The sequence below is a fragment of the Schistocerca americana genome, chromosome 3 (genome assembly GCF_021461395.2).
Source record: "Schistocerca americana isolate TAMUIC-IGC-003095 chromosome 3, iqSchAmer2.1, whole genome shotgun sequence".
In the NCBI taxonomy this organism is placed as follows: domain Eukaryota; kingdom Metazoa; phylum Arthropoda; class Insecta; order Orthoptera; family Acrididae; genus Schistocerca; species Schistocerca americana.
The window spans coordinates 451,152,699-451,166,744 of NC_060121.1; the positions used below are offsets into that span (position 1 = coordinate 451,152,699).

The 14,046-nt window shown below is 38.9% G+C and overlaps 1 protein-coding gene across 1 annotated transcript in view; it reads left to right on the forward strand.

Moving 5' to 3' along the window:
- LOC124605674 (U8-agatoxin-Ao1a-like) overlaps window positions 1-11,735 on the forward strand; it is a 420,878-nt gene extending 409,143 nt beyond the window's left edge. The window contains exon 3 of the mRNA XM_047137523.1: window positions 10,898-11,735. Within this exon, the coding sequence (XP_046993479.1) occupies window positions 10,898-11,036 (139 nt within the window). The 3' untranslated portion in view covers window positions 11,037-11,735. The remainder of the gene's footprint in view (window positions 1-10,897) is intronic.
- The last annotated feature ends 2,311 nt before the right edge of the window (window positions 11,736-14,046 follow it).

The window sequence follows — 14,046 nt, forward strand, 5'->3', positions numbered from 1 at the left end:
TGGCGAGGCCACTTTTTTGAGAAATGTAAGGCATCATACAAACAACAACAACGTTTTCATAGTGTAACAGTACCTCTCGGAAACATCACGGAGGCGGCTTCTCCTAATAGGTCACCTCTCCTTTTGATTACTAGCATACGCTTGTTGAGTAGGCAGGGATTGCGGTAGCTCGAAGGGCCGGACGTGGCCTCCGCTTTCACGGCGGTGTGATCCGTGACCCGGGCTCTTGAGGAGGCCGGCAGGGGGCGCTTTATTAACCTTCATTCGCATCGTAAAGCCGCGCGCCAGCCCGGATATTGGAAGCCGATTCATGCAGCACCGGAGGGGTACGAGCTGCTGACGGGTCGCGCTTGTAAAGGTGGGCCCCACACTCGAGCTCTGCTCCTCTCGCCGGTGCAGCTGGCGTGTACGTGGGTCGCTAAATTAACTTCCGGGATAATACGTCGCATGTTTTCCTATCGAGGCCTACGAGAAAGACAGGCCGCGGCGCGTACATCACGAAGGTAAGCCTGATCTCGCTCGCTCGCTCAACTCAGCAGACAAACTACGTTTCTACACCTATTAACTCGTAACTAGGTGTGTACATACAAACGAGAACTACATATTCTACTGGAATCCACTACTATGGAGTCTTACTATTATTGTCTTACTGTGGTGTCACCGCCAGACACCACACTTGCTAGGTGGTAGCCTTTAAATCGGCCGCGGTCCGTTAGTATACGTCGGACCCGCGTGTCGCCACTATCAGTGATTGCAGACCGAGCTCCGCCACACGGCAGTTGTAGTCTAGAGAGACTCCGTAGCACTCCCCCCAGTTGTACAGCCGACTTTGCTAGCGATGGTTCACTGTCTACATACGCTCTCATTTGCCGAGACGACAGTTTAGCATAACCTTCAGCTACGTCATTTGCTACGACCTAGCAAGGCGCCATATTCAGTTACTACGAATGTATTTTGAATAGATAATATTGTGAATCATGTACCGTCAAGAGCGACGTTCATCATTAAGGATTAAAGTAAAGTATCAAACTAATTACGTCCGCTTTCTGAATTCTAATTCCTTGTCATGTACCAGACCTCACGTCAGTATAGTTCTTCCCTCCTCACGCCAGCCTGCATGAGCTAAACCGCGTGCATTTCGGCCTCCTCTAGTAACACGGTGTTGGCTCTTCTGCCAACACAACACTTACAATGATCGGAAGTCCATAGGCCTACGGCTGTCGTAGGAGACAAAAAAATTAAAATCATACCAAAATGATTATCAGTTGCATATGGCACCACTTCTTGTATGAAATGAGAAAAAGTGAAAAGTGAATAAATGCTATAGACAAGCCACTATACCATTTATATCGAGTATCGATCTTAAATTTTGTTGTATTACTGGTAATCAGTAAGATTTCATAGTAGCAGATTTCAGTAGAAGATGCAATTCTCGTTAGTACGTGCACGCCCAGCCGCGTGTTAAACAGGCTTAGAAACATATTTTGTCTGCTGACTGTACGACCGAGCGAGTTCAGGCCTATCTTCGTGACGTACGCGCCGCGGTCTGTCTTTCTCGTGGGCCTCGTGTTCCTACCTGCCGTACTTACTAAAATAGATTCTTAAGGTATTTAGGAGACGGTATACTATTTACGCACCTGCGAGCGTCGATTATTTAAAATTTCGTGGTGCAACGTTCCAAATTCGAAAACATTTAAAGTTATTTTGATAGCTACTCCTCAACAAGAATTTTCACATTTATTGTGATACTGTTTCCTTTGCTGTATTGTGGTGTATGATTTTTTTTCTTATTTATTAAATTCCATTTCCTAGGGTCTTTCTAGAACTTTCCGTTTTTTGCCCACTTCATTCGAGCTAATGGGTATGGAGATGTGGCATGAGTGGTTCCTGATAGGTAATAGATCGAAGTGAGTTCTCGAATTTATCGAGAAACTTCTCGCTCAAATCTTGATCGAAACCGAGAAAAGAAATTACTTTAGTGGTAGGACAGTACCATATAAACGATAAAAATAAAAATACAGGTCTCGTCTCCGTCCTCCCTCCCTTCCCCCCCCCCTCTCTTTCTCTCTCTGCTCTGTGTGTGTGTGTGTGTGTGTGTGTGTGTGTGTGTGTGTGTGTGTGCGTGCGTATATATATATGTGTGTGTGTGTGTGTGTGTGTGTGTGTGTGTGTGTGTGTGTGTGTGTGTGTGCGTGCAATAAACAAATTCTATGAGTTGCTCGACCGTGTAAGGTGTAGTATGGTATACCTGAATGACGCATGGATCGATTTCTTCATTTCATTGCACATGTTCCATCCTCTGCAAGCCGCTTCATCTCCGAGTAACTACTGCAACCTAAGTCAGTTTGAACCTCCTTAAGCTCATCTGCCTATTTCAGTGTCTCATTTGGTAATCTAATTCTTTCGGCGTCGTCCAATTTGTGCTGTGAAATGTTATCACTTATTTGTTGGTGTTTATCTAATGTTTTCAAGGCAGTATCCACTTCATTCAACGGCTCTTCCAAGATATACAGGGCGAACCAGAACTCCATCGACAAACTTTGAGAGATGGTGGTATGAACCAAAACAACAAAAAAACGTCGAATGAACATAGGCTCTAAAGCGCATATCTTAAGAAATATGAGCATCTTCGATGCTCTGAAGCAAGTCTCTTTTACTGAGCAAGTGCTCATAACCCCTGAGGTATGCATTTTAAAGCCCATGTTTAATCGACATTTTTCTTGCTCTTTTGGTTTATCGGGGGTGTTCTGGTTCACCCTGTACGTATCAAAAAACAAAGAAATAGATGCGCCTTATTTTTATAACAAATGCAATGATGAGGAAATGTTACTGAGCCAAATGATTTAATATATATCTTTTTGAGTATAACAGAAATAGTCAGTTCAGATCGCAACAATTACTTAATAAATAATTCCGGGACCCGGTTTCAGTCGAAGCGACCATCTTCAAAGCAGAAATTTCTTGATGGCGGTTCACGGAGCTGCTGCCTGTAACGGATCCTCACCTCATCAAGAAAGCTGAAGATCGTCGCTTGGACTGAAACTGATTACCCGGATCAATAAATAATTTCTAGTGGCGATCTGGTCAGACTATTCCTTGTATACCGTTAAATTCGATAGTTGTCGTTCCGCTAAGATATGAAAATTTGTTACATCTTTTTGAATTCTGAGATAATCCCACCAGTTCTGTTTTCGTGAAACACTTTAAAAGTTTATCGTTACATCATTTCTATTGGAGTTAAGAAATTTCTAGTATTTCTGAACATCCCATTGTATGTGACTGTTATATACATCTGTGGATATAGCAAGTCTCAGACTGAACTTGAAGAAATATTCTCTCCCGGTTGCTAAGGACCGTCCGTTGGTTACTATAGTCTATGTTACTCTTTTCATCTCTACATTTTGGCTACACCAAAAGTCCACTGTGATCTGTATTCTATTTTTTTGGCTGTTTCTGTAATTTGTTTTCATCTTCTCATACCTCAAAATCAACTATTACTGGCAGCCTTAACAGATATTTTACAAATATATATCCTCCTATGGTTAGGTTTTCCAGTGATTTTCTTTCAAAGTCTTTTTTTTCTGATGCCTCTTGATTTCGTAATTAGTCTGCTGATAAATTGTTCTTGGGACTACATTTCAAATACTTCCTTCTGACTATTCTTTTATTGATTATCCAATAGCACCATCTTTCTTCGCCTTTCTCTGTAATCTGCTTAAATAAGTTGTTATTCTCCTTCTGATACCATTACAGTCACTAGTTCTTATAAATCAACATCAATTTCGGGCAAAAACGCTCTGTTCTTTCTGTATCCTTCATACACAAACTTATTGTCCTTGACGTTATAGGTTTATTATTCCAGTTAGCCTCTGTTTCTTTCACACAGTCAACCGATGATTTATACAAACTTATTCCATCTTAAGTGCTGTTAGGCTTTCTATAGTCCCACAAATTTGCGTAAGTGTCTCGATTATTCTCTATTCTTTCATTCAATAATAACTGATATATCACAACACAGTACTTTTTCATAACCCATAATAGCTCTGATATTCGTCCAGCACCACTTCAGTTTTTCCTGTATTGTCCTCTCCGTTATTGAAGTAAATACCTTAGACATGAGACAACAAGTATTGTCCAATAATTTTCACGTTTGTGTACTCGTGACTTCTTCGGTGGAGGGTAAACCATATTTTTTCTTAGAAATAGGATGACTTTTCGTACGGTTTTCTTCACATTAAATCAAATAATCTTCCAGTTTCCACTATTCCCTCTGATTTCAATAATTTTGAAGATAAATCAAGTACTGCTAAATTGTTTGAGTAGAGGTCATATAGCTCTCTGCCAGACATTCACTATTTTACTTCGTCATCTATAACTTGCTCCATCTTTCTGTTATGTTTAAGAATAGCTACCTTACATTGTAAAAGCCTCCGGCGTACAGGTTGTGACCTCCTTTTGCGTTTATCAGGAGTTTCTTAATTATATATCATACTTTAGCCTTCATCTCTCCGAAATTAGATTCAAGATTCCTATACACGGCGTAAACTTTTGTTATGGCGATCTTTTTTGAATTTAACGGATCATCTCAACATTTGCATTCTACGTTTGCGTCTAGCTATCCTCTCTCACACTCTGCTTATTTATTCTTCTGTCTCTGAACGATGAGATGAAGTATTAATTGGATATTCTATGGTTTTCGACCCCTGTATTTTAATGTACCTACGGTAACCTGCACCTCTTTACGCATTTCCTTTTTTACAGGAGCCCAGTGATCTATTGAATTATTCTCGATACTTTTATTCACTAGCGACAACATCAGAGAAATTTTGCTTCGTTTCTTTCTGCCCAAGACTTTCGATATTCCACTTCACCCTAACGAGGACGTAATCCAGTTCATCTGAAGTTTTCCGAAATTTTTCATAGTGCTTGCATTTGTAATTTTAGAGCAGTTGCAATCTTTCGTAGAGTTTCTGAAGCCTCTCTACCACTGATATTGCTCTGTTGTGCATCACGAACTGCCTGTTGCGATTGTTACTCTGATAGCCAGTCGTAGACATAACAATACTAACGGCTCTGGCTCTCAAAACATTTACATTCTCCGACTTATGAGTTAAGACCAGCGGCCGACTGTGAGCAGAAAAATAAATCACAAGGTTAATTTGAGAGCCAAATAAAGCCGACAACTGCCGCTGGAGAGCGCTAGGAGGGTAAAATCACCTTAACCAGATCGTCCCGTGTGCCGACAACATTTTCTCTCCTGACGGACGTCAACGTTAGTTGCCTCATATCGTGTGACGAGGGCTTAAGCCTCACGATACAGCAGTTTCTTATTGTCCTCACACTAATGCTAATTTATAACGTCTCATCGTTCCATTTTCTGGCATCTGATAACAAGAAATAAAAATATACAACATAAAAAATAAAAAATGTTTGCTTGTGTGTATAAAAAAATATAATTTTAATGAACGAAACGACTGCTTGCATTCGGAATGCTTACAATACTCAGAAAGTTTAATGATAACTGTGAACTGCCTTCAAAGTTTTCAGTTTCATAGTTTTTAGTATATGAAGTCCTTTGAGTCACTGTTGCAGTTTAGCCATCATATTCAACTTGAGGCTTTCCCCACTTACAGATTGTTCTCGAGTGAGACGTCAGATCTCGTTGACAATTCCCACAATATTTCATCGGAGCATCTGCCCGACGTCTTCAGCTGTGGTGAACACACTGCCTCGCTGCCATCTCTTCTTAGACTGGCATAAGTAAGAGGCTTTGATCGCAGCGCGGCAGTGTGTTCGCCACATCTGAAGACGTCGGTCAGTTGCGCCGATGAAATTCCTGTATTGTGGGAATTCCTCAACGACGACGATTTCTCACATGAGAGCAATGTCTACAGTCATGTTCAGTTGTTCATCACTATGGAAATTCATTAATAGGTGAACAGCAGTATGCGAACAGTCCGTAACAAAATAATTCACATCATTATGCACTTTTAGAAAGAGAATAAGTTACTTGTTAGTATGAAGTATCAACCAGCTGTTGATTAAGGTATAAAAAGCGTAAAATCTAAACCAACTTCAAATACTGACTGTTTCCAAATCCAATTATTTTTAGAAAACTACCGAAGAACCTAAGCTACATAAAACCGTTCTGGACTGAGTTGCCATTCGTGGTCAGCGTTCTTACCTACTCATTTTTCATGAGTGACTGATGAGCTTGTTTCATAGCTTCATTTCTACAAACATCTCTCAGTTAGTTTCCGAAAACCCATAGAATCTGACTTAAACACCTTGTTGGACTCCTGCTAGGATTAATATCGGGAAGTATTATTTAGCCGTAGCCAAGGAAATGGTTCCAGGAATCTTTCACTCTGCAACGGCGTGTTCGCTGTTATGACTCTCCTTGAAAGACTGCACTGCGCCAGACTGGAAGCTTTTGATTTTCATAGAAAATGTTTTCTACTGACTGGGATGTCAAGCGAGGTGTACTGGAGAGATTCTGTGCAGATCAGAGACTGACAGAAAGGTACAAGCAGAGAAGGCGACTAACAATTCATGTTGGAATACACGTTTACGAAATTGTTGTAACATATACAGCGTCCCTGAAACGACAACCGCGAATACAGGATCATTGTTACCGTATTCTAGATCGTCATTCCAAATAGATGAAGAATATCAAGCTGCACACCCCGCCGTGCAATCGACGTTGGCCTCGGTGAAGATAGATGTTCACAGTTAAAGGTGTATGGAATGATGACAGAACGTATAGAAGATAGCACAGTCACACTGTGGTTTCTCATAGTCGTAATAATATTGGGATTTAATATATTCAGTTATAGGTTGAGTGAGGCTTGTCTTCTAGGTTAGTTTTGAAACAGGGAACGATTAATTGCTGTATGGATCTTAATCGTTGTTATCCAATGTAATGTTAAATGGCGAAGGAATAATACCTCAGTCACGTTGCCTTCCAAATATTTGTAACATTCAATTATTTTACCCGAAATTCTACATTACCTCTATTCCTATCTACTTTTCGTGTTTCTGGTAACAGCGTGAGTGTCCATATTATGTCAGCAATTTGAAGACTACTTTTCCTTCAGTCTCTAAATATTAAAAAGTATAATTTTCTAGGAAGTAAACATGTCTAATGAACTGTAATTTATCGACAAAGGCATTTGCAATGTGAATAATATTTGAAATTCTTATAAATTAGGTATATTTTATGTATTTATTGTGTGTTGCAGGTGTGGCTGTCAGCTGTTTTTAGAACATAACCTCTCCTGCATACTACGTAACAGCTTCTTGAATTCCTGTGTGGAGGTAGACGTGCGTTATGAGGTTGTTAAACTGAGCCTCCCTGATTTACGATTACTTTCAAATTAGTTACATAGAGTGCACAGCAATTGCTTTTCAAGATTTTTAGGGGCTTTGGAGGAGATTAGTAGATGAATTTTTAATCAAGAACCAATATTTGAAAGAGTACTATTTGGGTATAAAACAAATTAAGACATCGGATCACTCCCTCCTCACGGTATGGTGCGTAATGATAGAGCTGTAGAAGAGTGTATCGAGAAGATTTTCAGGATCGCTTCTTTGTTTTCTTATTTTTAAGTTTTGGCTGTGGACAACAATGACCATACAGCCAACAATAGTTGCAAAAGTACTACGTTAACACAATGGTAGTTTTCACAGTAGAACAATAAAAAGAGTTCGACGTACATACACAAGTCCATCACATATTATTTCCCGCAGACTATAATAACTGCTGCGAGATATTAGTAACTACACGATTAGGAGGGCTGCTCGTGATTCTCGAAGAACGCGCACCAGGGTTTTTGGACCGTGTGTATAAAACAATGCATCGCAATACACTTTCTCCAAGAAACAATGAGGTGACAACGTGGAGCTGTTCCTGTAGCGCACGCAGCAAAGACATCATCGTCCCCAAGGTGTCAGTACTATGAAACGAGAGTTTCAAAGAGCTTCGATTTTTAATTTTACGAGAGGTACATTTTGTGGACATGGGTTTCTTATGAAAAGTTTATCTACAAAGTCTCCTCTACAGTTTCTAGATACCTATAACAGGAATTTACAGGTGTAGATAAAACTTGGAAAAATCGCGGTCACTTATTCTTAACTAGAAAATTTCCTTTGTCCATTAATCACTTTCAAGCCTCAATTAACTTACTATAGAATGGTGATATTTTCAGGGATTATAGCTCGAAGAAAATGCGGATGTTAGTCTTATAATACTGGTGGATACTTTTGGATAGAACACATTAACAAACACGTATGGAAAAAGTGGAGCTGTATTCTTACTGTTATTACTTTGACAGAAGGGATAAGAGAGCCCGATATTTTACAATGACTTGCATGTATATTATAATTATAGCAAATTACTGGACGCTGAGGAAACAATGAAGTGATCATTTTCTGACCGCAGTTTGGTCTACTTAGAATGCTGCATTAATTTGTCACATATATATGATATTTGGTGAAGTGTCTCCGTGCTTCGTATTTTCATTGTTAAAGCTCACACTGTCACGTGCTTTTGGGCCGTTGCTTTGCCAGTCTCGTAATTCAGTGAATCTAAATTTCTATTAGTTAATCACAGTAAATATGAATACTTGCTTGCCACAGTGTTGGCGTCCGAAGGTTAATACTCCATATCAAGCGGCTGAAAGTGGACGCTTAAAGAAACAATAATTCATGGTCAAAGGTTCAAATGGCTCTGAGCACTATGGGATTTAACTGCTGAAGTCATCAGTCCCATATAACTTAGAAATACTTAAACCTAACTAACCTAAGGACATCACACACATCCACGCCCGAGGCAGGATTCGAACCTGCGACCGCAGCGGTCGCGCGGTTCTAGACTGTAGCGCCTACAACCGCTCGGCCACGCCGGCCGGGCATGGTCAAAGGCACAAGCCTTCTAAAACCAGTATCCCTTAACAACAGATACTGTGATAAAGGAAAATTTGACTTACTGTAATAACTACTATGAACGCACGATAAATAGATTAGCGTAATACGTAATTATTTGCTATAAATAAGAATGTAATATTAATATTCCGCTTTTTCTGTCCACGGGGAAGATTTTCATGGCTAACTTCACAATACTTATGAAATATCCTAACTTCTGAAAATTTCACCATCAGCGAGCCTTCTGATATTTGAGAACTAGTAAAGGCAATAAAGAAATATTTCAACAAAAACATGAATGGTTACATTTTGCTCATGAATTATCTTCACTTAAACTACTGACTTAGTAGTCAACCATGTCCACAATGAATGATTAGAATTTAAAATTACATATTTACAAATTAATTACCGGTTAATAACAAAGAATACTGGCCCGCCATACCTAGGTGAAATGTCTCTGACTGATTTCAACGGTTCTGTGATATGCAAAACATTCTGCATTTGTTTGTTTGTTGACTGTTCCTCACAGAAACACTGTTACAGAGAGCGGATATTCCACTTCGACAAAGAAAGTGACTATTTTGCCTACTCCTACGTAGCTAATTATTATAAACCTATGTTTGATGCTGCATAATTTAAAAAGCGTCGTGTTAACGTGAAATGATACTACATATTTTTAGTATTTGCACTAAGAAAATTGTTTGTGTTTCGCTATCTGCTACATTGATTAGATACTTTCAGATAATTTTTTTATACATTGAAATTTACCAACGTGTATCCATCAGTCATATGTAATGTCATAAATACATTTCACGTACAAAACAGGGGAGAAATGTATTTCAATATGGAAGTAAAGTATTTGTAGGACCAAAAATATGGGAAGTTTCATTTCACCTATTGCAGACTGAAAAAGTAAAAATCTTCGGTACTGCAGCTTGCAAGAAAATGAAGCCATAAAGAACGTAATTTAGGTTGTTACTTCATCATAAATTTGTCATAGTAGTTGACAGAGAGTAAGATGTACAATCCACTTCTTCTTTTAGCCCTAATCCACATTTATAATATGGCTTCCAGGTTGTATTTTTCATATCCAATAATGCACTGGTTGTATCATGGAAGAAAATAAGAAAATTGAAGGGACTGAGATTTGGCGCTATACACGGATGTTGAAAATTAGATGGACTGTTAAGATAAGAAATATAGAGGTTCTCGGCCGAATTGGGTAGGAGAGCAACGTGGGGAGAACATTGTCTAGGAAAAGAGACAGGATGATATGATGCGTGTTAAGACAACACGATGTAAATTACATGGTACTTGACAGAGCTGTAGACGGTAAAATATCGAGGGGAAGATAGAGAGAGGACTGTATGTAACATATAACTGGGAACGTTGGCTGCAATTGCTATTTTGAGACGAAGAGGTTGTCACAAGGGACGAACTCAAGGTGGGCCGCATTAACTGGAATCCATCTGAAATAACGACGATACGACAGCTAGTCGTGAACCAGTGGCTACTTGATTAGCTGTCAAACTATATATTCTAGGGTTCAAGGTTAGTCCTCCATCAGTTATAGGATTTGTATTGTTACTTATACATTATTTTACCGTGACAGTAGTAAATATGAAGATGCAATGTCATTTGGAGCCTCACATGTGAGTGGGTAAACTAGTTCAAAACTTGGAGCGAGGCAAAAACGTATCACTCGCATTAGGTGCACGCCTGGTTAATCACTATACTGCTAAAACCAACGCACTGGTTGAGGGATCATTACCTTAGAGCAGATGACAGCCACACCTGGTCTTTTGTTGATGTGTGTGTTTATATTTATCTGTGTATCCTTGTGTCGTGTTCGTCCACTTGTGTCGTTTTGATGTGTGATGTCCTGTGTCGTCCTCTTTGTGTCTTTTCTGTCGGCGACTTTTCCCTGAGCTCTCTCATTTCTTTGCAGACGTTCTTCCTTCATTTACCTTTTCAGACGCGCGTGCATCCGCCGAGGAGGCACCTGCGACCACCGGCCGAAGGATTGTTGCTACAATTCGAGCTGCAGGTGCAACCTGTGGGGCGCCAACTGCCGCTGCCAGCGTATGGGACTCTTCCAGAAGTGGGGCAAATAGGCGCACCACCACCACCGCCGCCCACGGGCTCTCCCTCTGCCGGCGCCCGCGACTGCCGACTGCCTCGCACCACCCACGCACTTACCTTGCGCTCTTACACTTAGCTCACTTTCTGCCAAACCCAGTTTTGAATATACTGGCAAGCCAGTGACAAAAATTTGTCAAATCGTATAAAAATATGTAATTGTTTGAAATATCGTGGATGTGTAGAGTAGTCTTACTATAGTTTAACAATATTGATGAGATTCAGCTGCCATTTGTTTCGAATCTTTATGGCTCATTGTACCAAATTTATGTGTGCCTACTTAAAATACCATTACTTAAACTTTAATAGTCGTCTGTCTTCATGAACTCTTCCTTTTGAAACTATAACACGTATTATTTCTTAACTCAATGTATTATTTTAAAAAAGGTAGGATGTTGCTAACCTACAAACATAGTCGTACGTTTGATAATGAAAACTGTATACTTCTTTTAGATAAAACTCCCCTCAACACTCGTGGAGACGAATATACATTCTGATGAAATAATGCTGAACGATGAAGTTTCTGTGCCTGTAGTGCATTGCAGCTTGTAACAATAAAACTATATGAAACGAAATATTCTAAATCCAGTAACCCTTAACAGTAGAACACACATACAGACACACACACCACACACACACACACACACACACACACACACACACACACACACACAGACACACAAAAGCCAGTATTATTTTTTTACCACATTTAGTCATGTTCGTTATTTCTAATATACTCTACTTGCGTGAAATGTTGAATTGTCTGGACAAAGTACTATTTTCAATATTATTTCATGAGAAAACAGAATGTGGTCGCTCTTACATGCATGCCGATCTGATTATCTGATTATGAGACGCATTTTATTGAGTTTAGAAGAGTAGGTTCAGCGGATTAACTCGTGATTACGTTACGCGGCGACGACACTATTACTGCAACATCACAGATATCGTGGTTGTCATGATGGCTTTAATTAGTTTAACGTACGAAACGTAATCTCCAGTTTTTCTACCATAGTGCTTCAAATTGCGTTTCGAGCACTGAGGGAGACTCCTCTGTCCTCAGTCCGATCTCTACCTGATATTTTATTGGCTAAATAACTTATTTCCTCCTGTGATCAGCCAGCGGTTGCATGCAGCTACTTCTCTTCCGCTTTATGTCTGAAGTTACACTAACACCGACACGCTACTTGTGAAGCGATAAACAGAAATAATTTAGATATCTTCTGCATCTTATATGCTTCAAATGAAACTCTTTTACTTTATGAGGATTTCATTACGTTTAGTAAGTGTTACTCTTTCGGTAAAACAGTTATGAATAATGTAGTACATAACGAGCCATTATCTAACATTTCGCGCTCGAGAAATATGTGGGAATGATATCCACACGTGACAGAGACAATACAACCATCATTATTGCTCCTTTTCGTCTTCCACCAAATAACATTTTTCTCTGATGAACAGTAAACTGCATCCACCCGTTAGATTGCCCTATCAAATTATTCCTCGCAATCGGCAGGTTTTCGAGCGCCAGTAGCAGGCTGGTACAGCGCCGAGCCTTCGTTACTGAAAAAGAGTCTTAGATGTTAATTCCTTGTATAATCTCTAGATAACAGATTCGTTCACATCCTAGCCCACTTAGTATAACTGTGTATTGAAAGACTAATTGGGTGCAGATAGTAATGGATCGATAAGTTAATTACAATGTAATATTTAACAAGCTGAAATTATTGTATTATTCGATTTGTTTATTTATTGTTCTCCTTTATGTATCAAATAAATGTAGTATGCCTAAATGCTCTGTTTTTATATAATGTGGACTACTTCCCAACAATGTGACTGGTAACTAATGCTTTACCAACCTTACATTTCACATCTGATTAAGTTGCTTTCCTACAGTGTAAAACTGTAGATACAGAAATTACTTGAAAACTACAAATATGCATACGTCCACAACACAATGACACATTTATGCATATTTTTCTGCTATACTTTATCGCAATATCTTCAGTGCACTGGAATATCAGAGAACATGTAGTATTGTTTTCAATGTACAACATATACTACGACTATAAATTATTTTGTGCAATTTCAGGAATACAAACGTTAGAAACCCGAATCTGTCTGGTTTCATATCTGCAGTCTTCCTAAAAGTAGTTTAAGAAATGACTATTGGCAAGGTGAACAAGAAAATGGTTTATACACTTCCGATAAAACTAGAGTATATTCAAATATTATAATGACCAGATTGTTTCTAAAGACCTCTATTCATTCTTAAGTCAATGTGAACAATGTGGAACTTCCCATTGTTACATCTACATAATAACGAAAAATTTACATACAAGACAAACTGAATCAATATTTCTCAATGTCATCAATTTTCTGCGAGAAAAAGAAAGAAAGAAATCAGCACTACAGTTTGTTCGCTTAAGCAACGTTTAGTCTATAGTACAGAAATAAGAGGCCAACAGTAACCAGTATTAAGTCTTATGACGGTAAGTTTCTGGTTGCCATATGTAATTTTCTGATAATGCACATGGATTAAGTAATATTCGTTTATTTAATCTTATACAGTTTTAGTTTTTGAGATGTCTTGTAAGTAACACCACAGACTCACTGTTTGCAATCGTTTCCCGTTAATACTAGTAATGCAGTGTCTTTACTCTAGACCTAAATAAAGCACTATTATTTATAATCTGGATATTAACAGGAACCTAGTTTCAACTGAGTGGATTTTGCGTATAAAAGGGGTAAACTACCTCAAAGGTATGAGGTTTTCTTGTAACACATGAAATACCGTTAGTTGCGAACAGGGTTTTATCTTGAAAGTTGAAGTACATGTTAGTTTCAGGTGAAAGATATGTGTCAGAAGCAAAGCATATTTGAAAATACGAAAAAATACGGAAGAAATTATATATTTTTATTCCGTCAGAGATTTAAGAACAGAAGTAAAGGATAGTAAGTGACAGATTTTAGAGTTCTATTTCA